Raw genomic sequence first — 26,287 nt, forward strand, 5'->3', positions numbered from 1 at the left:
CCCCCATCGGCTCAACATTGGGCGTCGAGCTAGATAATGTGTTACTATCCATCTCAACCCTCAGCCCTAAAAACTTTCCCTGGAGTAAAAGATGATAATTAAACATAAAATACAGTATAGTATTGATACAGTGCAGTAATACAGTATATAATATACTATGTACTCAACTAGTGTTGGGATCAGTGGAGGGCAGAGTTGTACACCATGCACTACAGTAGAGTGCACTTAATCCTGTATGGTCTAGTGGCAGTAGTTACATGTACAGTAATCTGAGAATCACAGTAGAGCATTAGGAGACAAAGCACTGAGAGGCCACAAGCTTTGCAACAATGAGAAGCGAGGCATGGGAGGCCACAGAGTACGTCCCAGCACTAGGATTTTGCCACCACATGGTCACAAGAGCAGAGCACATTGATACGTCTTCACTGTATGAGATCCACAGGAGAGAATGAGAGAGCAAAGTAAGGCTCAGCACACCAGGTGGGCCGCTGTTTTGATTGGTTGGCACATTGCCGGATTTTCCTGGGCATCGGTTGGCTACTGTGTCTGAGCAGATGATAAGCCTCACCACCGGATATTGCATAGAACTGCCGCTTGCTTCCTGTTTTGGTGCTGGATATGATATTGCATAATTTCAGTGGATATTTCTTTAATAGAGCTGAGCAAATAACACCTAATATTATGTTGGGTAGAGTATTGCGATGATGGATACTTGAGAGTTTACACTATATACAAAAACATGGGGTGTTGTTAGGGTTTATTGCCCACATATTTCCATTAAGAGACAGGCAACTGGTCACCTTCACCTTAAACATTAGGACTGAGTACTGTAGCCCTAGACTCCTTCGCTCCTTATGGGACAATGTAGGATTAGAAGATAAATAAATGAATAAGCAAAATAAGGAAAGATATAAAAGGGGCTGATGGTACCATGACCACTCCTTTTATGGAGCTTTCTAAGAATATATTGATATAGATATAATAATTTTTATTATATCACAAATATTTTAGGTGGCTCATTGACTGTTGGTTAGAATGTGCTTATGTTTAAATCCCAGGAGGTGACCCCAAGATGGAATCAGTCATAAAAGGGAGTTGGCTGGTTAGCTATGCATACTGCACTGGATGACAGTTGTTTTCCTTTATTTCTCTATTTTTTCAGGAGGGTAATACAGGATTGGCCGTTATCATTTGTTTTATTTCTATACCTGTTGGTTAAGGTGTGTTATATATGACAGGAACAGCACTGTAATGAGCGTCACCAGTGTAAAGTGTGTGGTGCGTCATTCAAGCGTCGTATCTACCTTGAGATGGTACACATGCGCACCCACCACCCCATCCCAGGACAGGTTAGTGTGTACTCAAGTATATGTCCTTTAATTATGCTGTAGAATATCTGTACTTTAATCATGCTGTTGAATATCTTTACAAATCTCAGCAGCTCAGGTTATTCATCATCATCATGTCAGTGTGATCATATGTGACTAAACAATCATTATCATCCAGACCATGTTTTATGTTACAAATGTGACTGAAGGATCTAAAGTATGTGTGTTGATCTTTGGCCATCCTTGTCATATGTACAGAGATAATTGATAATGAGAAAATTATCATAGTCATTCCATCTCCATTTATCATTTTGAAGTGAAGTACAGTTTTTCTGCATTACAAGTGAGGGATGTACAGGTCTTCCAGAATATCACGGCATAGACCTTGGAAGTGTTCTTTAGTAGTGGAGATCCTTGGTAGGCAGGACAATGTATAGGCTTGTTTGTATTGCTGAGAGCTTAAGCAATAATGTTTGATTAAGATGAAAATGATGCAAGGGTGGATTTTAGGGTGTAATATGGAAAATTAATTGGAAAGGAAGAGGTGTTAGAAAGCATCCTAAACCATCAAGAGTACAGATGGAGGACTGCTTGTAAATGTTAAGATACAAATTACACAGAAGTGGACACTGGACAGTAATGTTGATGTTAGAAGGATACAAATAACACATAAGTGGATGTTAATGTGTAGTATGAAAAATAAGTTAGGAAGGAAGAGATGCTAAAAGTATCCTATGCCAGTGATAATACAAACCCAGAAGTCCCTGTACCTATGCCATCATTTACATTTCAGGAAAAGGATAAAGAAAGCAGACCTGAGGAAGCTTCAGCTAGTCAGCGTGAGGTCAGCGAGTCCAAGGAAGCTCACATTTGCCGTACGTGTGGTAAGACTTTTGCCCGGGCACGCTACCTCACCTCTCACATGCGCACACACTCACGACGTGCCGATTACATACGCTGCCCCAGGTGTCCTCGTATGTTTACTTCTGAGCGAACTCTTAAGGTTGGTATTTCATTTTCAGTAAGCCCATATTACATGTTGACTTATATATTTTATTCATTTGTTTTCTTGACAGTAGATGGTTGGCTACCATCGACCATGAGAAGTACTATAAAAAAAAGTGAAATGTGGCTACAGGCTTGGTAACTAGCCACACACTCATCTCTCAGATTAGCTGCAGGTACAGTCACTCTGTGATTGTTCTTCTGAGTGACTGTACATAGAGTCAGGGTCCAAGCTGTGACCCTTACATTGTTACAAAGCTTATTTTACATCTAAAATTCCTTTTTTTCCAACACTTTCCGCCAACTGTGGTCAAGTGATTACATGGTCTTGGTACTCAATATGCATCACCTTTACCCTGGCAGCCCCCTCAATAGGAAACATGGTATCATTCTTAGATTAAAATTTATTTATTTTTTTGTTAATTTATTTATTTTTGCTGTTAATTCCCCCTTAGATTACAAAAATACTGCCACTTTAAGTTTCGTTGATTTCTGTAAAGCACGTTCGCTAGTTCCCTCACTGTACAGCATGAAATTTATTTTTAAAAGTATATCTTTTGGAACATTTAAAAAAAGATGTGATATTGTGGAATACATCCCTGACATACAGGATAATGAAAACTGCCTGTACTGGGTATGTCTTTCAATGTGTTAATAATGACTTGGTGCTGCATGTTCAGATTAGTCAGCCGGCCCCAATTAATGATGATGATGATGATGATCCATCTGTGCATCAGTCACTCAGTCCATTTCTGCCCCATCAGGACTGTAGGGACCCAGGGTTAGGCTCCTCAGTCTTGATATTTAACCCGCGCTGTCCCGGCGACGTGAATTAACGCGGCAACATTGCAAGGTCCCTAATTTGCACAATTTTCAATTTTCGCGAGTGATTTCACGAGTGATTTTTGGCACGTATACACGGGACACCTTCCTCTATTCCTCTACAAGATGCCAAGCAGGGACAATGCCTTACACCGCATAACCTCTCCCCCCCCCCCTGCATGCCATTGTCTCGGCAATTCACCTGTTACCAGTGACCTGGCCAATAAAGACATTCAGGGCCAGAGTGATTCCCCAATCAATGACAATGTGGAGGACAAAGTTTACATAGCATTAGAGGAAGAAACAGTCAGAAATGATGATCATGTAATGTGGGAAAAAAAGGTCATGAATGGTGATGAGTTAGTGAGTGAAACAATGCTTATAATGCCTATATTACTGTTTGAAAACCAATATACTCTTGTACTACATATAAATTCGTACCAAGTAAATAAATAAATACTGTTTATGAGTGGATAAAATAGTTACCCTCCCATAGAATTCGTTTTCTTTGGTGCCAGCCTGTTAGAAAACCCAGTCAGGTAAGGAAGTACTCGCACCTAAATCCGGTATTTTAAACCTCAGGTGAGCGATTTCTCTTTGAATTTTCGATGTTTCTCACCAAAAGGGGATGTTTGAGCCAAAAAAAAATAAGGTCCAAAAACATCGGAATGGGGCGGGTTAAGCCTAAGGTAACCAGCCTCACTCATCACTGAATGGCATTATGTAAGCAGTGAACCCCAACCATCTTGTGAATGTAAACCCTTGCAGACACTATCTAGTTAGAGTGCCATAACCAATTTAACCACCAGGTGCAATTTGGTTATATGGTCACCACTTAGCATGGTACAGTAAATAGTTTCCTGGGTTTATTTGATTTGTCACTCAGCAGAGAGTTACCTAAAGGCAGCACAACATCAAGTGAGTGGGTGGCAGTGGTGGTGGTGGCTGTGGTGATGGTGGTGAGATGATGATGATGATGATGATGATGATGATAATGATAATTTCCCAGGTTCACAAGGAGACTTTCCACGATCGAGACTTAGGCATTTCCCAAGACACCAGCTGTGAAGTGGAGGACAGCAGGGCGCAGGATCCTGCAACTACAGCATTTTTCTCCAAGTTTAATGAATCCCAGCATGAGAACTCCAGCAACTCCAAACCCAGTGTCGGAGATCAGGCTGGATTATCTAATTTGTCCTCACCATCATCTAGCTTGGATTCCTCGAATCTTGCAAGAAGGCTGGGATGTGTGGAGCCAGGGACGGGATCGCATGTGGAAGTCTCGCACATTGGGATAGATTCGAGTGTGGGGGTGGGGTCACGTGTGGGGGTAGTAGCAGGGACGAACTCAGGGATAGGGGACAGGTCATCCTCATCTAGCCTGGAGTCCTCATATTTATCAGGAAGGCTGGGGTGTGGGGATGTAGGCACGACATCGCATGCGGAACTGTCACATGCTGGCATTGATTCGAGTGTGGGGATAGGGTCACATGTAGGGATAGTAGACTCAAGGATAGGGGACAGGTCGCTGACAAAGGTGGAGTCTCATGGGGAGGCTGAAGCTAGACAGCACATGGGAATCATCGAAGGATCATCACACAGTGGGATAGAATTAGACATAGGGATGGGGTCACATGCAGTTGTAGTAGCAGGGACAGACCCAGGGATAGGGGATGGGATGCATGAGGAGGTTGGGGCTAGACCACACACAGGGGCTGGAGGAGGGCCACCACATGCTGAGGCTGCTGTCCACATCCACACAACACAGGAGGGACAAGGGTCGGCATTCTCTTGGGGGTAGGGAGTTCACAAGCACCTATTCCTTACCAGTTTATTATGCATATATCTGGTTAACCTGTGGAGTATATTTTCAGTTTTATATTTTGAACTATTACTTAGTTTTATTCAGCAAAGGAAAGTCCCGTAGCAATGATGGGGTTAATGAAGGCAGGATGAAGAGAGACGGACTGAAGAAGACTTGGAACAAGGTCATGCAGAGTGACCTTGGGGATAAGGGATGGATAGAGGATGATAGAGATTGAGGAACTTGGAGAGCCACCATTTGGTGACCAAGATCGATGCCTGCAAACGAGCTGGAGCCTTTGTAAATGAAATGAAAGTGAAACAGAATTTAACCGCTCCAGCATGAAATTTCTCTCGTAATGTAAATAAAATTATCTGGTGGCAGTAAGAATGAATTTAAATGTACTTTAATACAGGTAGATGGCTATGAGGCTTTGGTATGGCATGCAAATGAAAAGGCAAAAGGAAGAGCTGTGGAAATGGAGTCATTGAGGCATGTATTTAGGGTGCAGAGAGTGGACAGGATAAGGAATAATGTGATTTATGAGAAATGCAGGTTAAGGAATTCTTTGGACACCAGATGTAAAGAGAGAGTGTGGAAATGGTATGGCCACCTGGAGAGAATGGATTTGAATAAGGTGGTGAAAAGGATGCATCTGAGCAATTTTGAAGGTGGAAGATATGGTAAATCAGTGTGTGAGAAAGCTAGGTATGAAGGTTGATGAGGCAAGGAAACTGACATGGGACTGAGCTAGCTGGATGAATTTTTTATGGAGGAGTGTATGGTCAGGACTTGACATTCCTTTTAACTTGACAGTCATTGTACTGATTTTGTTGGATAGGTGGATAAATTGTACCTCTCTATTGGAGCCAAGATTCCAGGGGTTTGAATGGAGAGTGAATGAGAGTGTGGCCCATTCATTTGGGTAAAATTTGAGTAGCGACTCATTCTATCAAAGTTTTATCTGTCCTTCTGGACCATACCTCATTCCACTTTAGGGTGGGAAAGGAGATCTAAATGATGTTAATGATGGTGATGATGATTATGATGATGGTACTATGCCATATTTTATTCAGCATAAAACTACGTGGTTGTATATACTTGAGTATGTCCATTAGTTTTACTGATTTTAGTGACTAGCTAAAAAAACACACCAGGATTTAGACATCATAACCTCATGCCTGGTTACAGCTGTGGGTGGATTATGTGCTAGTGTTCCACCTCTTACCTGTCTCCTTACACTGAAATATTGTTCATTTCCCGTCCTTTGGCAGTTTTCTGTTATTTTGCAGCATAATTCACAGTTCAGTGGCAGACTAGACTGAACTATGGCTCTGTATCCTTTCCATAACACTTTTAAATCTAGTTCCATGTGCTAGTTCTCCTTACACTGAAATATTGTTCATTTCCCGTCTTTTGGCAGTTTTCTGTTATTTTGCAGCATAATTCACAGTTCAGTGGCAGACTAGACTGAACTATGGCTCTGTATCCTTTCCATAACACTTTTAATCTAGTTCCATGTGCTAGTGTTCATCTCGTGTTACAGTTCAGCATTCAGGGGGTGAGATAATAGTTTTAGACCTGATTAAAGTGGGCAGATATACCAAAGAACCTGACTTGGTTTTAAGGTGTGTTTTTAATTGCTCAGTACCTTTACTTATTGTCATTATTTGGTTTTATACAGTACAGAACAACATTGTTATGAAGTGGAATCTTGTATATATAATAAAATTTTATGAACTTTTACAGATTTTTCTCTTTTCATAATGTAAAGGAATGACCCTTCATGATTGTACATGAAGTCATAAGCACTGATTTCTCCCTTCTTCAGCTACCAGGGTCAGACCGATGTTCTGGGCTTCAAATAAAGAAATACTTGTCCCTTCCTCCTCCCCTTACCCCCACCTGTGGAATGATGGGGGTTCATAAACAATGCCATTTGATCCTGTAGGGAGACTCGGTGGCATGGCCGGTTTTGTGCTGGCCCCACATTTGAGGGTGCTCTGAGTGGTGGGTTTGAACTCCACCGATTGTCATTGAGAGTGTGGGATGGGCGCTCCCAAGCTAACATCTTGCTGGAACAGTCAAATAACCAAACCTACACCATACCACTGTCTCCTCCAACTGTGTGTGCCTGGTATCTGTCCTACCCTCCTTGTAACCACCTCATGACTTTACCTAGGTGATTCCAAACTCCTTTTACTCACCGAGGTTCCTTTGCCTCATGTTTGTGCACTGAGTGAACTGTACTTATATTCCTATGAGGGGTTATAAATACAGTTTAATGAATAACTTTAATACAGTTCAAATCCAATTCACCGAATAAAGAACATTTCTAAGAAATTGTATACTGCAAGCATAATGTACAAGGTTTTTGGTACTGTAACACAGTACTATAAAAAATATATTAATGACAAACCAATGAGGGACTTAAATAGGGAGGCAGCCAGAAACTGAGCAGCATGGAGAGTTGCCATTAAATGACCAAGGCTGATGCAGGCAAACACGTTGGAGCCTTTTTAAATGATGTGATACCAATGACGAGCAAAAAATAAAATATAAAGGTATAGTATGAACTGTAAGATGTATCACCAAGGAAGAGGTAATGTGCTGGAAAACCTACAAAGTTGATGAGAATAGAAGCCCAGGCCCCTCCAAGAGCCTTGACATCATTGGCAGCACATCTCTTCCCCTGCCATGTTAGACTCTGGCTTGGTATATCCATGTTAGTTGTAGTCATTGTATCTTAACTTGGCCCAGATTCTTGTCTTGTTTTAACTGATTGTACAAAATACATTGGCAGAATAAAACAATACTATGGTTCTATATCCTGTATATAGCACTTCTTCATGACTAGTCTCATTCTAGAGTTAATTTCTTGCTGCAGCTCTGTACACAAGGTAGAGAGATAGCAGTTATAGGTCAAGTTAGAATAAAAAGGCATGTTAATGTAACCACCTTTGTACCATAACACTGTATTGTATACACTACATCACAGTATCAGGTTTGTTCACATAAAGTATTCTTCATAGGTTTACATCTCCATAGTGCACATTCAGGTTTGTTTTATGAACCCTGAAAGGCAACTGATCTATAGGTGTGACTGACACCACTTTTCCTGGAAGTATGAGCATCTCTCAACCATACTTTGTGCATGTTACGTGGAAAAAATGATTTTTTGAGTGGCAGGATTTGTCAGTGAGGGAATCTTTAGGCTACTGTATATGGCACTAAGAAAACTCCAGCAGGATGTTAATGTATTGCATGTGTACATGTCAAAATTCAGTACTGCACTAAAACATTAATGTCCACTCCCAGCTGAGGATCAGTACAAATCCGTGTAAGTGTCACACAGATACACCACTCACTGAGCCACTGAAGTCCATGTATATCTGTGAACTAAGCTATACACAGCCATTCAGGTATGATGTGCAATGTATATTTTTAGGTTGTATAAAATCATATATATTTCAATAGGTGAGGGCATTCACCATACACTCACTCAAAGTAGTACTGGTCTCAGGTGCCTGCCCTTTCCTTCCTTCCTCTTTTCCTTCTGTCTACAGATGACTCTACACTGAATGATGAGCCAAATGGTTCCCTGTACACCAGGAAACCATCTACCATGCTGGGTGGTAACCATATAACCAAATTATGGTGCTTGGTGGTTTAGTGGGTAATTAAGGCGCTCCAAGTTTATATCCAAAGGGTGGTTGGGGTTTATTGCTCACGCAATGCCACCCAGGGATGAATGAGGCTGGCCGGTCTCATCTTAAATGTCAGGACCAACTTGTCTAGGCCTGGGCTCCTACACTCCTCATGGGACAACAATGGATTAGATGATGATGATAACATTCAATTCAGCATTCTCTTCAGGAAGTGTAGGTGCCTGATGCATTGTAGGGTAGTTGACTGGCCTACTCCAACGTGATACTATATATATATATATATATATATATATATATCTATAACTGATAAATGCTCCAGAATAGATTCAGTTTGTGACTGCTTGTATTGGTAGATTCACCTCAACAGGGCAGAAGAGACAGTTTTCGGGCTGACACTTTTATAGGTAAGCAAGATGAAGGACATCTTTGATGGTTGCGCCCACATCAACTGTATTCACTACTTAACACATCCTTGGTGTCTTTTGTCTTTGGATACATCCCAAATGCATCTCAGATACGCCCCTGCGGGTGTGGCAAAAACTGATGGAGGTGAAAGTGTCATGCATATAAAACTATGGTTGCAGCTTGTTATATTTCATCCTTCAAACAATTACAGTGACTCAGTGAGCGACAGCTTGGGACACACAAGGGATTAACCCCTAAAAAACGGATGTCTGCATATGCTGTTCGAGGGTACTAGGGCCAAAATGACGGGTGTCTGCATTTGCAGCTGCGTCCCCCCCACCCCCCAAACCCACCCCATCTCTGCCACCACACCCACACACCACCTGCCATCCACCCCCACCCCAACCTTCCCCTGGCATCCCCCCACCACCATCTACCATGCCACCCCCAACTCCTCCCACCATCCCCCCAACTCCCCCACTGCCCCCTACCACCCTTAACCCCCACCCTCCCATCACCCCCACCCCCACCCCCCATACCCTGTACAACCCCTCATCCTCCCCAAATCCCCACACCCCCAATGCCCTAACCCTTACCCTCCCCCACCCCCCACTCCTCAAACCACCCCACCCCTCTAACCCCCACCCTTTACCCCCTCCCCCCTTCCCACCGCCCACATCTCACCCAAACCTCGCCCGTGCACCTAGCCCCCCCTCTACCACACACAACTCCCCACTCCCTCCACACACACACCACCACCACCACCACCACCCACAAATCCCCCACACTATCGCACCCGCAGATTATGCCCGTCCTGAGTGTATATATCAAAACATTCCAATGCCTGTCTTTTAGGGGTTAAGCCGACCCTGTTTGTGCGGCAAAGAGGAGCCTTGGATAAAACATATGCTAATTGGTGATAGAGGCTAAAATTAAGTGAAATTAATAAAACTACTCAAAATCTGCACCAATGTGAAAACTTCCAGCAGGATCTTGGGGATTCGAACTGCACAGTACTATGTTGAATCTTCAACGGATCTATATATATTGTATAGTATTTTATTTTCTCTTTTTACCAATGTTTTAACGATCTGTGCTTATCTTTTTTAGTATAAATATTTTATGAGGAGGAATCAAGGGCGATTCCATCCGAAACGAATCTTCCAGTCGATTGTTTACATCGTGGACCGTGGTGTGAACGTTTGGCCAAGGTGTGTGAAAGATGTCTTTGGCAGACGAATTACTCAACGATTTTGAGGATGGAGAGGAAGAGGAGCTACTCAACACCGAATTACAAGCCAGGGAGAATGAAAACGGAGTGGGAGGAGGAGGAGAGCCCATGGGCGGGGAGTTCAAGATACCAATAGGAGTACCTAAGCCAGCTCTGAGAACGGTACGTCAAGTCGCAAAATTGTGGGATTCAAGGAAACTCCGTGATATCAAAGACCAGATTGAAAAGTATGCTAATAAGCCCAGGAGAGCTGAAGACTTGCAAGGGCCAGTTGAAGCAGATCCAGAATACAAATTAATCGTAGAGGCCAATAATATAAACGTTGATATCGATAATGAAATCGGCACCATTCACAAATTTGTAAAAGAGAAATATGCCAAAAGATTTCCTGAGCTTGAGTCTCTTGTTGTCAGCCCTCTAGAATATCTTAATGCTGTACGTGAATTGGGTAATGATGTAGACAAGGTGAAAAACAGTGAAGCCTTGGCACAAATTTTAACCCAAGCCACAATTATGGTGGTGAGTGTGACAGCCTCCACTACCCAGGGAGCATTGCTCACTGATGAAGAACTTAAAGCTATTGAAGAGGCATGTAAAATGGCTCAGGACTTGAATGCTACTAAAATAAGAATTCTTGAGTATGTGGAGAGTAGAATGAGCTTCATTGCACCTAATCTGTCTTGTATTGTAGGAGCATCAACAGCAGCTAAATTGATGGGGGTAGCAGGTGGTTTGACAAACTTATCCAAAATGCCATCCAGTAATGTTCTTCTGATTGGGAAACAGAGAAAGACTATGATAGGTATGGCACAAACATCAATGCTGCCACACACAGGGTTTATTTACTATTGTGACATTGTGCAAGAGATGCCACCAGATCTTCGTGCCAAAGCTGCGCGTATTGTGGCTTCCAAGGCCACACTGGCGGCTCGTGTGGACAGCATGCATGGTAGCCCAACTGGAGCTGAAGGCCTACGTCTGCGAGAAGAAGTTGAAAAGAAAATGGACAAACTTCAGGAGCCTCCTCCAGTGAAGGCTGTCAAACCACTACCACCACCAATTGATGCGCCAGGGAAGAAACGTGGGGGACGCAGAGTACTTAAGATGAAGGAGCGCATGGCTGTCACAGATCTGCGCAAAGCCCAGAACAGGTGAGATGCATAGCTATTAGGAAATTTGGTAAAATCTCTCATATAAGGTGGACAGGAATTGTTAACCTAACTTAACTGACCTAACATTAACTTAACCAGCATTGACCCGACATGATTAAATGTGAGCATGATTAATTGATACAGGTGTCTTCATCTTTTCACCACACATCATCTCTTGTAAAATGAGTAAAACCATCTGTGGTAGTGTGAATAAGATAGAAACTAGATGTATCATCCTATACACTCTTCACTTTAATTTTGGTCCAGATTTTTGGTCCTTTTGCAGCTTATTTCTCATAGCTGCATGGCAAAGTAAGACAAAATAATGACTCTACATCCTTTTTATAGCATTTTTCATGATTAGCATCATATTCTACTGCAAATATAATGTTAAACCTGAGCAGTCAAGCTTGAAAGATGGCACTTATAGCCCAAGTTAGAATAAAAAGTGTATAATGATAGTGATGCTGGAGACCTTTTCTGAGACTTTTTGTAACCCTTACACTTCAAGGCCTCTCCCGTAACCAAGTAAAAGTGTCTGGAAGTAGCAAGAAGTAAATGACAGACATCATTGTACTAAAGGGGTTAAAAGTTTGAGCAGCAGATCTGGTTCATGTAGTCTGATTCTGCTGTTGCAATAAAGATGGTAGAATTCTGACCAGTCTTTGTTAGCCAGAAGGCTCATGGAATAAAATCTGCATGTAATGTCCAACATTGCTGGAGTGTTCCATAATTTTTCAGTTTTCTTGTTTATAGTATGATAGTAACTGTTTATTAGTATTATCTCTAAATGCATTATTTGCTTTATTATTGTTCTTTGAGTTAGGTACCACTACCTACCATATATACTGATTCTGTAGTGGTCTAAGAGGCTGGAGTGTCAGGAACAGTTACCTGTAGCTACACGAGTGTACTGTGCTGTGATAAAACAGTAATGGTAACAACCAATCCCATATTACCACTACATGTATGAGCTGAGCAAATATGTATGTAACTTATGCATTTTATAACATAGCTATGTTTGGTATGCACCTTACACAGTAGGCAAATTAGTTAATGGCATACCATAGGTAATTGTTCTTGCTTGTGGTTCTTTCTGTTCTTGAAACAGGAATACAGAAAGTCGTTACCATATACGGTATAGTCTTTTAGCATTCATTTTTTGCTGTTAATTCCTTAATAAATTACAGAAATTTTGCTGCTTAAAGTTCTCCTGTTGCCTGTATGGCCAAGCTGCCTGTTTCTCCTAATTTTCAAGACCATTTGTATGGAAAATATTGTAATATGGCTTCTAGATCATATAACATACCCATAACAATGATTTACTGTACTGTATGCTGTAGTATATATGTTTTATGTGCACAGTAGCACTCTATATTCATACTAAGGTTTTTACAACTAGATTTATTCCCCCAGGATGAACTTTGGTGAGATTGAGGAGGATGCGTATCAAGATGACCTTGGTTACACACGAGGGAACTTGGGCAAGGGTGGTGCCGGGCGCATCCGCAAAATCACAGTGGATGAGAAGACACGAGTGCGGCTGTCCAAGACCTTGCAGAAGGAGGTGCAGCGGCAGTCATCCCTGGGTGGGCAAACAACGGTACGGCGGCAGGTGGCGGGTACAGCATCAAGTGTTGCCTTCACCCCACTCCAGGGTCTTGAGATTGTGAACCCTCAGGCAGCAGAAAACAGTAGCAACAACACTGCTAACAAGTATTTCTCAAATGTGCTTGGCTTCAAGAATATTGGCAAGTAGACTAAGTCAAAATGGCTGTAAGTTTGTGATTAGTTATTACAGGAATACATGAAATCTTTATTATATGTTTCTTTTTTTTGCGTTACTTTGGATATTAACCCATTGACTGCGGCTGTATCGTAGATGATATCTAAGTCCGTATGGCTCTCACTGCGGCTACATCATATATGATTTCCTTCTTTCAAAAATTCCGCTGCCAGAAATAAGTCAGCTAGCACGAAATAAATCAGCAAGCAGTTCATGGCACCCTATAGATTATTGCCATACATAGATTCACTCTATGTATGGCAATACTTAGAGTGCAGAGATGCAGAGCTCAGCTCAGTTACCTACAAAATGCTGAAGGTAAAGGTACAAAATCTTCTCCATGCCACTGCTACCAGTAGCCCAAGCAAATATTGGATGAAATCTCTGGATGAGTGTAGTAATGATAGTGATTTGTTGTTAGATGATGACAAGGATGGTTCAGATGCCGTTTTACACCTTATCTGATCCCAAGATTGACACTGACGACACAGTATAACTATAATACATCATTCGCCTGGCACCATTGCACAGGGAATATTTATTACTTCACGGACCTGTATCAGAGGTTATTTTTTTGTTTGCTGTATTGTGTTATTTACCATTGAACACAGGATTTTTTTCTCTATCTTTTGATAATACTGTATATATATTTTTTCTAATATTCTAAATATTTGAAAACTGCTGCACACGGGATGTACATATAAACAAACACTGACGCAATGAATGGGTTATGTCCTTAGTAAACCTTAAGAAAATTTGTGTGTTGAACATTCATTGTTACCTGTGAAACTGATTTAGCTATCAGTTTCTCTAGTTACAGTTGCAGTTGTTTGTATGAGATTGTGAAATGCCTGTATTTACAGATTATTTCCTTATATAGTCACTAAGGATGCCAGATAAATGTTGTTATGAAGCAAAAGAATGTAGAGTTTAGAGGATGGATGGGACTGGAATGTATTGGTGTTGTGATGAAGAGGGGTAAATTGAGATGGTTTGGGCATGTTTAGAGGATGGAGGACAGCAATTGGGTGAAGATAGTGAGAAGTTTGATCATCAAGGGTAGGGTTGTGAAATGTAGACCGAAAAAGACCTGGGGTGAGGTCATTAAAAATGACCTCAGGGATAAAGGACTGAATAGGGAGGCTGCCAGAGATCGAGCAATGTGGAGAGCCACCATTAGGTGACCAGTGCTGATGCATGCAAGCATGTTGAAGACTTTATAAATGAAACAGTGATACAACAATCCAAGCAGTGTTAACCCTTTGAGATTCTTATGACTGTTTTGATTGTCACTTCAAATCCAACCGCAGAGATTCCAGTGACTCTTTTCATTGTCATTGTACGACACTTTTGTAAAATATTCACCATAAATCGCGTTTACTCATCATAACAAAGAGGCTCGAGCATGATGTCACGGAATGGTTGCTCTATGCGTGGCAGTACTGCACAGCTGGTCTGACTCATGGTTGTATTTCTTTATAACTTTATTCTTTGTGAATATTTTTCTACAGCATGGTATATAATTTTTGGTTTTTGCATAACTTTAACTCGTCACTTTGACTTATTAATTTCCTTGTTTTCCCTTTATGAACATAGTACAATAAAGTACAACTATTCAGCTTCAAAAAACACCACAACCAGCATCCTATCATAAAAAGTGTATTTACACTGACTGATCAAAGAAAAACATCACGAAGTGAATATGTGGCCGAGACTAAAATAAAATTGTACATCTCTTTCCTTTCGCTTTACTTCACAATGAAATGCAAGTACAGTATTACCATAATCTACATATCATTGTGAAGGTAATTTATTGTATTTTTGCATGCTTTAAACCAAACTTACTTATCATTACTCGTTATTTTTTGCCGAATATGTTTCTATGGCAAGGTATAAAATTTTTGCTTTTTGCCTAACTTCAACTCGTCATTTTATTTTCTTTGTTCTCCTTTTTTTAACATACTACGATAAGGTACAATTATTCAGCTTTAAAATTACACCAAAACCAACATTCTATCATGAAAAGTGTATTTTCACAGAGCGATCAAAGCAAAATATCGGGCCACGAAGATGTGGGTCAGCGTGAGTGGCTGACTTTAGCACAGACATAATCTGCCCTGCCCAGAAGCCTGAGAGGGTTAATATAGTTGGATCCAGTTGGTATGCTTGTATTGTAAAAAAAAAAAAAAAGAAAGAAAGAAATAAGTTTTCACAAGAAATTTTTGAAAGTATGCATTGGTGAATGTTTGGATGTAGTGTATGATTTTGTTTCACTGGTAATATTTTTAATTTAATTGCTTGTATTATCCTGTTTAAGGATCCTGATGAACTCATTTATTACTGAGGAACAGAGTTGTTATGATAATGATGATGATGAAAATGTCTTTTCAGCTTGAGAGCTCAGAGAGTACAGGGTGTCCATAGAGTGTATATCTATTTTACATACCAACACTGAATTAGTGACCTTGTGCTGCATGATGTTTACCTTTTAGTTTTGTATACTGTGATGTTGTTAACTCCTTCAATCTGATGAGTATTTTTTTTTCCCTTCTTTCCACCTCCAGGTGATTTTTTTTCTTTTTAGTCTAGGACAAATTTTTGTAACAGGAGGGGCAGGATATAAACTTAACTCTTTCAGTACAAGCACTCCATCATGAGGTGAATGAAACAATGTAGAAGCGGTAAAAATAAAATAAAAAAGTAGCTACATCGTCATATTAAAGAGGCTGAATCCATGAATCCATAAGAAATTTAAAAGTTATAAAGCCACTGGCTAACTGTATAATCATCCCATAGTGTGATTGCATTAACTCTTGCACATGAGGACATAACATTTAGTAGATTCTTGCTGCTACCAGACAAATTGATTTTAAGTTTATGAGAGGGAAGAATATGATTTTTAAGGCGGGAAATCAGATGAAGAGGAAGAATAGGGATATCGTAGTTGAGCAGTGTGTCACGAATGATGAAGTAAGAGTTGTGGTAAACAGTGGGGATATTAAAGGCGCATGGAGAGAGCATTACAGCCGGTTGTTGAATGAGGAGTTTGGCGGGGACAGGGAAGATTTGGAGCCAGCAGATCCTGTGGTTGGCATTTGGCCTTTGATTGATGCTGCAACTGTGAGCGGAGCAGTAGGCAGGATGCAGGTGGGGAAGACAGCAGGTGTGTCTGGGTTGACTGCTGAAATCTTGAAAGCCTCAGGAGGTATAGGAGTGAGGTTAGTCACTGACCTGATAACTCGATGTAGTGCTTCTCTCAGGTGACTGCTTTTTCCTTTGTTCCTTCCTTCCTTTCCTTCCTCCCTCTTCTGTCTTTTTTCCCTTCATTCTTTCTTCTTCCTTCTGCCTACGGGTGATGCTGTGCTGAGTGACAAGCCAAATGGTTTCCTGCACACCAGGAAACGATTTACTATGCTGGGTGGTAACCATATAACCAAATTATGAAGTCTGGTGGTTTAGTGGGTAATTAGGGCACTCCAGTCGGACTGAGCATGTGCAGGTTTATATCCAAGGGGTGGTTGGGGTTTATTGCTCACATAATGCCACTCGGGGATGAGTGAGGCTGGTCACTCTTATCTTAAATATCAGGACTGACTTGCATAGCCTTGGGCTCCTATGCTTCTCATGGGGCAATGTAGAATTGGATGATGGATGGATGGATGGTGTTGTCCCAGGTGATTGTGTACAAGGAGAAGGGTGATGCCCTGGAAAGAGGAAATTATAAAGGCATAAAGCTTTTAGACCAGATAATGAAGGTAATGGAGAGAGTTCTAGATGGTATGATTAGAGAAAGAGTGAATATTGATGAGATGCAGTGTGGGTTTATGCCAGGCAAAGGGACCATTGATGCCACATTCATTGTTCGACAGGAAAATACTGTATATAGGAAAGAAAAGGGAACTGTACTTCATTTTTGTTGATTTGTGAAAGGCCTTTGACTGAGTCCCTAGAGAGGTAGTGAGGTGGGCAAAGAGAAATCTTGGAAGTGGCTGGTTAGGGTCGTTATGGCCATGTATGTGGGTGCTCGCACCCAGGTAAGGGTGAATGGAGATTTGAGTGATGAGTTTTCTGTGAATGTTGGTGTGCATCAGAGGTCAGTCTTGAGCCCCTTGTTTTTTATTTTGGTACTTGAAGCCCTTTCATGTGATTTCAGAAATGGACTCCCAAGGAAGATGTTGTATGCTGATGATTTGGTGTTGATTGTAGATAATGAAAGGGAGGTGGAGGAATGATTTAGGAGGTGGAGAGATGATATAGGGCACAAGGGCTTAAGAGTAAATGCAGATAAAACAAAATTGGTGGTATCTAGGGGTAGGGGTGGTACTGTCAAAGAAGAGTGAGGGTGGCCGTGTGCAATTTGTCACAAGGGTGTGGGAAGCAAATCCATCTTGTGCTGTGTTTGATAGATGCATTAAGAGATGTAGTGGTATTAGAGGTACACTGTGAGATAGTGCTGATTTCATGTGTGCGGTGTGTCGGGGAGAGCAAATGGACATTGCCAGGCGTGAAAGGCTTGAACTTGCTGGTGAGTCTCTTGAATGTGTGGAAGAGTTTTGTTATTTGGGAGACATGTTATGTGCTGGAGATGGGGCAGGAGCTAGCTCTGTGGCTAAAGTGAGAAGTGGTTAGAAGAAGTTCAGGGAGCTGTTGCCTCTCCTGACATTGAGAAGGCTCTCCCTCCATGCTATTTGTATATTTGTATACAACGTGTTGGGAGTTTAGTGCCGTATAGTAGTGAGTCCTGGGCAGTATACGAAGAGGATATTCGCAGGCTCAAATGTACAGAAATGGCAATGATTAGGTGGATGTGCAGTGCGTCCTTGAGTGCAATGTCTGGGGGGGCTAGGTTTACAATAAAAGAGTTCAGAGCTAGGATGGGACTTGATTGTATTGGTGTTGTGATGAGGAGAGGTAGATTGAGATGGTTTTGGCGTGTGGAGAGGGTGGGGGATGATATTTGGATGCAAAAAGTGAGAAGTGTCATTAGGGGTATGGTAGCGAGAGGTAAACTGAAAAAGACTTGGGATGAGGTCATTGAGTGCGACCTCAGGGTTAAGGGACTAAATAGGGAAGCTGCCAGAGATCGAGCAGCATGGATAGCTTCCATTAGGTGACCAAGGCCGAAGCATGCAAGCATGTTGGAACCATCAAAAACGAAAACAAAAATGATCCTGTACAATACCATTTTTATTCGAACTGGGGCCTAAAATTGCTGCCTCTCCATCTTGAATGCTGAGTATTAGAGAAAGACTAATAATAGAATATGATGGTAGTCACTAAAAAGTGCTACAGAAACAATGTAGAGCCATAACGTCGCCCTTTTCTGCCACTGAGTTACGTAAAATTGTCAACAAAAGAAGGAAAAGCTGATCCAAGTTAAAGGAGTATGGTACAGTATAGTAGTGATTGGGTTATGAAGGCTGTGTCTAATCCTTCCAGTTCAAAAAGCCTTTCTGGAGTTGAATAAAGTCATCTGGAAGTATATTCTGTTCATTCTTGCTTGGTCTAAAATTGCCATTTCTCCATCTTGAATGCAGACTTGTAACAGTAGAGTAACACTAGAATATGATGCTAGTCATGAAGAAGTGCAATGGATATGGTGTAGAGCTCCAGCATTTTATTTTTTTCTGCCATTGAGGTATGTAAGCTGCAAAAAGATGGATATCTGGGCCAAACTAAGGTGAGAGAACTTTAGGAAAAATAAAATGAAAACTGCATCATTATACTGAAGGAGTTAGTGTCTGAAGAAATGCAAAGAATTAACATCTTATTTTTGGGAACAAATTTTGTTCTATTATTCTTGCTACCACTAGACAGTATTTCTCATCTCAGGGGAGAAGTGTCATCATAGTGGAAGGGTTAATGAAGTAATTGCATTATCTAACTCCAACCTACGTGAAAAATTTATCTGAAGCTGTATATAATTTTCGAGAGGTAGCGAGAATAAAATTGGAAATAAATCACCAAATTGAATGGGTGAAGTGATGGAGGTAGTTGGTTTTGCATAATAGGCTCTCATATCATGCTGTTGCTGTATCTGAAGTAAAAAAAAAAAAAAAAACACACACACACACACACGTTAAAAGCTAGTCCTGTAATAACTGCCTTCAAGGTGTAGGGGCTTGAGGCCAGGCTGCCTTAGTACATTATATTTGAAGGTATATAACTAGCCTATGCCCCGTGAGGGCATTATATGATTGAAATACCTCCAGTTACCTCTGGGGATTGAACCTATGTAAGACTTTCATTTTGACTGGAGTATTCTAACCATTAGCTCCCCAGATACGTAGTAGTAGTTGCAACCCCAGACTCATCTAAAGATGAACCCAGTGGACTGTCAGTTGATATTGCTGTCTTCCTGAAGTCCATCACCCTTCTTGTGGGGGATGGGGAGAACTGAGTGACATTTGTATAACTGGGTAGCTCCACCACATAAAAGCATTCATTTCCAACACTTCCCCAGATAAAATAAACTAAAGTATTGTACTATATTTTGGAATGATATGTTTTGTTTATGGGTAGGCCTGTGAGGTGGAGCCAGGATTCTTGGAACTTGAATTATGTGTGAGTGATCATATGGCCCATTTCACTGGGTATACCACTGATAGTTTTCCTGCTTTCATACAGTCTTTTTCCTTGTTTCTGGATCCTACTTCACCCCATCCTTAGGTAGGAAAACAGGTCAGGATGATGATAAACATAAAGGTATTTTACTGAGAGTGTACAATACACATGGATTGCCCTTTCCAAATGAACCATTCAGCTGCCATTACCAGTCCAGAAACATGGTTAATACTACTTTTCAACATTGTATATACAGTATTTTTTAATAAAATCATGAAAAATATTGTGTTCTGAATAATGACATATCATTTATGATATTACTACAGTGGAGCCCCAAGTTTAGTGACATCATAATTTGCGGTTTCATGGTTAGCAGTGGCCTGCAAATATTCCCAAACACCAGGTTTCACGCGAAAATCCCTCCGTTCGTGGCGGGAAAAATGTAAGACCTGCTCAAGGATGAGGGGTTCTGTGGGTTTGTGTAGGAGCAGCAGACAGAAGAGATGCAGCACAGGATGGAAGTGTTGTGTGGAGAGACGGAGGTAACGAAGGCAGAGAAGGATGGAGGTGCCAGAGGTGGCGGGGCGCAGTAGTCTCACCACCTGCCTTGGAAATTACACCCCCATCCCTTCCACTAAACACCTTGCTCCAGCCTGTTATGTACTGTACTTTGTATTAATACCAGTTTCTTTTCAGGTGTGATCAGTAAATTTTACATTGCATAAATGGGTTTTGGAGGGAGATGGCATGGGACCTGGAATCAACTAGCCTATATCCCATAGGATCAATGCCCCAACTTCAGCAGTTTCTCAGTTCGCAGTATTTTTCACGGAACCAATTAGGCGCAAAATGCAGGGCTCCACTGTGTTGCATTATTACCAGTATATATTTTTTAATTTTTTCTGACACATTGCAGAGGGTGTATTCTGATGCCATAGTCATTAGCTGATTGTGAATTGTGATACTACAACAGGGGCATCTCATAATTCATATATAGATTCTGATGTAAACTGTAGGAAAGTGTAGGTCCCTGATAGCCACATCCATGAAGCATAAAGACATTTGGGGACAATTTCAGAGGCCAGAGTTTATCATGGGGTATTTAAAGGGGGTGATGATATTTTTATTATTATTATTATTCAGTCAATCATTATTATTATTATTAAATTATTTTTTAAGGGTGTCTTCTTATGTCTTCATTGTTGATGTGACCCCAGGCGTATCTGGATGTCAGCTTGGTGGACTGTAGAAAACTGGCCACTTCAGCTATGTACTCCCAGAGTTTCTTTGTGTTATGATAACCACTTACTATGCTGGGTGCTAGCCATATAACCGAATTTTGGCACCTGGTGGTTTAGTGGGTAATTATTGTGCTCCAATCGGATTGAGCCAGTGAAGGTTTATATCCAAGGAGTGGTTGGGGTTTATTGCTCACGTAATGCCACTCAGGGATGAGTGAGGTTGGTCACTCTCATCTTAAATGCCAGGACCAACTGCCTAGCCCCGGGCTCCTACGCTCCTCATGGGGCAACGTAGGATTGGATGATGGATGGATGGATTATGGTAAGATGAAAAAACGTTGTGTGAGGGATTATGTGTGATGTACAAAAGGGGGATGAGGCAGGAGGATCAAGATGAAAGGTGGCTTCTTCAAGACCCATGACCACTGCATTAATCTTATGGCATTTCTTATGAGACTTAGATCATGTGTGGATGTGCTGCAATGGAAAGGGTTAGTTGTCTATACTGTACTCAGTAAAGGAATGTTTGCTGGGCTTTTTAAACAATGCTCCCAGGTCACAGCCAACATGGAGTTAGGTTGTCCTCATCCAAGCAGCAAAGGGGGTGCTAATCTGAGGACAGCAGTGAGATGAGAGCAAGGATCAGGAAAAGTGGGCACCCTATTTATGGTACTGTAGGCGATCAAAGGTTATGTAGTTGGGAGACATGCTAGGAGGCTTTTGGGATAGCCTACTGTGACCTGTGGAAGTAATGAAATTGTGGAGAGTTAGCAGGGAATAATGAGACAAGGTTAAACAACAACTTGCCACATCCTTATTACTGTACTGTATTGCAGAGGAGAATTGGATAGTCTGGTTTCTTCAATTGGCAGGTGAATGATTGGTGTAGTGGGGCATGCCACTGATGTCAGCATTTCCCTGTCAAGAACATGATTCATTCCTGCATCATGAATATTTAATGACATTGGTGTTGAGTGAGAGCCACCCATACAGCTAATCTAGGAATATGCCTCCCAGCCCATGGCACAGTACCAAGACTGCCATATCCATCCTGAATAACTGTCCCTTCATAGGTCAGAACACCCCTGGGTGTTGCTGGGATCTTGTGCAAAGCCAGCACCAAATCTATTGTAAAGATTAAATGACTGGTCATGGAAGTTACTGTGGATGTCCAGGGTTTTGGTAGTACAGTAGTCAGGTACAATACAAAGTAATAACCATATCATGTTTAAACACTGTATGTTGCACGGGAAGACATTAGCAGGGTGATGACTGTGAGTGTATCTTGAGGTGTAGATGGTCCTGTTGCTTCTTGGGGAAAATTGCCGTGGCACTTTCAGGTGCCAAAACACCAGTGACATACAAAACAAGGTATGCCATTAGTATGTCAGTCCTAAATAGTGCAGTTTGGTAATGTCTAATGGTGGGGCATCCACCATTCGCTCGCTCAGTGTAGTGCTACCCTCTGGTAACTCTGTGCTGAGTGCCAAGCCAAATGTTTTTCTATAACCCAAAAGCCATTTACTAGGCAGCAATCATCTATACAGTATATAGATGACTAGTGGTTTTGTGGGATAAGGTAATCCAACGGGATGTGGCCCATAAAGGGTTTAAGGGGAGTTAACATTAGGCGTTTTTTGTAGCACCTCGGAAAGTCAAAAGGGTTTGGGTTTCCACTGTTGGAGTTTACAGAACGCTAAGCAATAGCACAGCCAGACGAACGAGCACTGTGAGCCCTGGAAGAACTGTCGTACATAGCCAGTCTGCAAGGAAATGAGATGACAACTTTTTCATAATGACATTTTATGCTCCTAAGATAAACGTAGGAGCATTACTTACAATTTTCGTTCCATTCCGAAGCAGAAATTAAGGCCAGTAGAAACCATTTACTCTCCAATTCTTTTCATGTAAGCCCTACCTCGCGGTGGATTTGTAAACTTGTTTCAATGGCTGCAGTTCCTGCGGTAAGACATGATAAACTGGAAAATTTTGGGATCCAAGCACATTTCACGGTTTGGAAATGCATCTATATCCCTCAAAAAACACATAACATGAAAATACTTATGACTGACTGAGACGGTACGTAAGAATTTTGTAATTTTGTACTTTGGTTGGAACGAAGCTAAAACCACAGTCAATTCATTGGACGCGTCGGCCATTTTGAGGCTGGAGGTGCGAGCTGGTGCGAGACGGAACATTTAAATTGATTGATTTTCGTAATAAAGTACATTGTTAGAATTCTTTATTGTCATATAGTCATTAACATGATTATTTGTTATGCATTATAATATAAAAAATGAATCGTTAGCTTCTGGCATTGCGAATTAAACACCATGCTAAACTCCCTAACTGGCTACACTCCGCTACACAACACGCTGATTGGTAGTTTGGGTATGCATCACTGAAGAGGCAAACTCCTCGGTGAGGAGTAACTTTCCAAAGCGGAATCTCAAACCCCTTTGACTTTCCGAGGTGCTACAAAAAACGCCTATTTATTGATCTCACAATGCCACTCGAGGATGAGCAACTAGTTTTTGTCTGAAACATTTCAAATGTGTAACCTAGCCCTGGGCCACTGTTCTTGCCGTTTGGGCAGTTCACCATCAAATAGGGAGCATGATTGCAGAACTGATGGTATGTGGCATTAGAATGTCGGTATGCAGTTCGATGCTATCTAATCAGAGATAAGCTGACTGGTTAACATTTATTGCACTCACAATGCCACTCAGGATTGAGCAACTAATTCTTGTTTGAAATGTCTGATTGAGTAGCCTAGACCCGGACCCCTCCGCCCTTGATGGTGCAAAAAATGTGTGATGCCATAAATGAATAAACAGTGATACTTTAATGTTCCTGTCGTTTTGACAGTTCACCATCAGATAGGGAGCATGATTCAGACGATGCTTAAAAAAAAAAAAAAAAAACCGTGACGTCACTTCTTTTCTTTTGGTCAATAGTCTCAATGTATGTGAACTGTAGTGTTCCAGATGTTTTGCGTCATCCTTTTATTTACAACAAATATTTTTGTAAACTTTTATCATGAAAAGATACGATCATACAACGCCGCGACCGTGATCATCGCGATGTTTACATTAGAACAGCTGAGAAGGTAGAGCGTAGAGGGCTGAGATTAAAGTGGTCGATTTAAGCAGTGTAGCAAAATGTGACTGATATGGCACGTAAACCTTTTGTCTGTTCGGCTAACTACTGAAACTCTGTGAGTACTGTACATTGATAGTATTTGCGCTTTTATAGAAAATATCGCACCAAGCGGTTTTCGCTCGATTTCATTCGCTGGAATTCCTCTGCTTGACCTACATTCACGGGGTTAGGCCTTTAGTCAATTTGATTCAAAATATTTAATGGCCTGCATGTTTTAAGGGATTGTTAACCACGCTTCCGTAGCCATGTTATTTTGCATTTGCCAATGTTGTGATCGCCTTCAGAGAAGAAATTTTGGGCCTACAAGAAATTAGCCAGACCTAGCCAAAGTCTATAACCAAAACTTATCAGTGGAATGCACGGGGAAGCACAAGTAATCTATAGAGCCGTTCGTTCGTTGAAAGATTCCCTGCACATATAGTGCAGGCCGGGCCATACATTAGCCCGGTCGGTGGTGTATGGGTTGATTAAAAAACAGTAAGTGGGGAGGACAGGACCTGGGGAATGCCCAGCACACACGTCATGTCTCCTGACTGGCTTTGTGGTGTGTGCTATAGAGCCATTATTCCCACCTTTTATTCATTCACTAATATGCATGTCATGTCGTGAAGTTTCAAGTGTATGAGTTTAACTTAGGTGGAGTGAGAGACTAACTGAGTGTATGTGAGTGAGGTGAGGGGTGGGGAGAGAGGGAAGGAGACTGAGGATGAGGTAGAGGGATGTAGTTGAGAGATACTGTATATGGCAGAGGGGGCTGTAAGCTGGTGGAAGGGCAGCAAAATGGCAGGGGACAGGGTGACATGTAGGGATTTGTCTGGCACCCCCAAAGGGGTTAAGGTGTCTAGCTATAGATTGATAGATAGGCCTCTTGGGGTACCGTAGTCTGTTCCAAGGGTCTGATTGTGTGAACGAGTGCTTTTTTGTTAAATTTTGTTTAGGTTTAAAGAGGCTGTGTGTTTGAGCCCTGGTTTGTGTAAGTGGAAAATATGTGCTCTTAATTTTTTAAGTATTTTTCCTTACAGTATTTTGAATGTTCCTATCAGGCAATCCCTGGTCCACCTGTCTACCAGTTTTGGGAAGTTCAGTTTCTTAAGTCACTCTTCATAGGGGACATGTTTAATTATGGGTACCCATTTTGTTGCACGCCTCTTATGTCTTCCAGAGCTTTCCTGTCTTATTGCAGATGCAGTGACCAGACCTGCACACAGTACTCCAGATAGGGGAAATGTAAGTTCAATTGAGACACAGATCCTTCATCATCTGTATAAGCGAATGTTCTATGTAGAAGTTAGCTTTGGCTGCAGACCCTCTGATGTATGCACTGAATTTTAAATCAGTGATGATGAGAATGCCAAGATCTTTTCTGTGGAATCTTCTTGGATGGGTTGCTGGTCAGGTGAGTAATTTGGGGATTCTTATGACCAAAGTGGAAGGTCTTACATTTACCCACATTGAATGAAAAGAGTCAAGTCTTTGCCAGTCCTATAGTTTCCAGATGTGTTCTTGGAGGGAGAGTATGTCTTCCGAGGATCATGCCTTCCTGTCAGATAACGATGTATTTGGCTTGATCATTATAGATCAGCAGCAGGGTTAGTAAGGTGTTGTTGGTTAAGGAGCCCATAAGCCAGTTAAATTAGGGTTTCTGGGTGATAATAATAAACACCTGGCTGTCAATAGACTACGTTTAAATGTTTGTATTTAGAACAGTTTTTGACGCCACACATTATTTTAGAGACAGTTGTTGGACCCTGTTATGTATGGGAAGGGAAGACACGGCCTTATTTTGAGTCAAAAATTTAATGTTGAAACTCATGTTTTACACTTGGAATTGTGCAGACTGTTTACTGCCTTAGTGCAGTGACCCTTTTTCATATTAATCATGCTACCACCAGACAATTGTAACTGACACTGGAGAGGCTTGAACTGGGAGATTTAAATAGTCTTCTGTATATCCTTCACTCCAGTAGATCTCCCACAGCTAAATAAAATTGGTGATGGCCTGATTTTAAAAAGAAGAAGAAAAAAAAAAAGATGGATGAAGTTTTAGATATAATGCAAAGGATAGTGGAGAGGGCCACCTTCCTGTGTTGGCATCAGCATAATCAGGTGGCTGCACTATC

General features: G+C 41.4%; 3 protein-coding genes across 3 annotated transcripts in view; all 3 read left to right on the top strand.

Moving 5' to 3' along the window:
- The window catches only part of LOC145394357 (uncharacterized), a 33,591-nt gene extending 28,635 nt beyond the window's left edge, over positions 1-4,956 (top strand). Inside the window, exons 16-18 of the mRNA XM_080268231.1 lie at positions 1,239-1,355; positions 2,128-2,331; positions 4,165-4,956. Coding sequence (XP_080124357.1) covers positions 1,239-1,355; positions 2,128-2,331; positions 4,165-4,956 — 1,113 coding nt within the window. The remainder of the gene's footprint in view (positions 1-1,238; positions 1,356-2,127; positions 2,332-4,164) is intronic.
- Positions 4,957-10,241: 5,285 nt separating this feature from the next.
- Positions 10,242-13,410, top strand: Prp31 (pre-mRNA processing factor 31). The gene is made up of 2 exons (XM_080268280.1): positions 10,242-11,414; positions 12,831-13,410. Exons 1-2 carry the CDS (start codon positions 10,255-10,257, stop codon positions 13,171-13,173), a joined length of 1,503 nt encoding a protein of 500 aa, XP_080124406.1. The 5' UTR covers positions 10,242-10,254; the 3' UTR covers positions 13,174-13,410.
- Positions 13,411-24,324: 10,914 nt separating this feature from the next.
- The window catches only part of LOC145394554 (palmitoyl-protein thioesterase ABHD10, mitochondrial-like), a 28,155-nt gene continuing 26,192 nt past the window's right edge, over positions 24,325-26,287 (top strand). Inside the window, exons 1-2 of the mRNA XM_080268392.1 lie at positions 24,325-24,332; positions 25,351-25,394. The gene's annotated coding sequence lies outside the window, so the exon portion shown is untranslated. The remainder of the gene's footprint in view (positions 24,333-25,350; positions 25,395-26,287) is intronic.

This window comes from Coenobita brevimanus, chromosome 27 (assembly GCF_032717465.1).
Source record: "Coenobita brevimanus isolate Jiangsu-jjx chromosome 27, ASM3271746v2, whole genome shotgun sequence".
NCBI lineage: Eukaryota > Metazoa > Arthropoda > Malacostraca > Decapoda > Coenobitidae > Coenobita > Coenobita brevimanus.

Bases quoted from the DNA above. Each gene is read 5' to 3' on its own strand.
- Prp31 (XM_080268280.1), top strand. From the start codon at position 10,255: ATGTCTTTGGCAGACGAATTACTCAACGATTTTGAGGATGGAGAGGAA. The intron at 11,415-12,830 runs GTGAGATGCATA...TTATTCCCCCAG, and splicing joins CTGCGCAAAGCCCAGAACAG to GATGAACTTTGGTGAGATTG.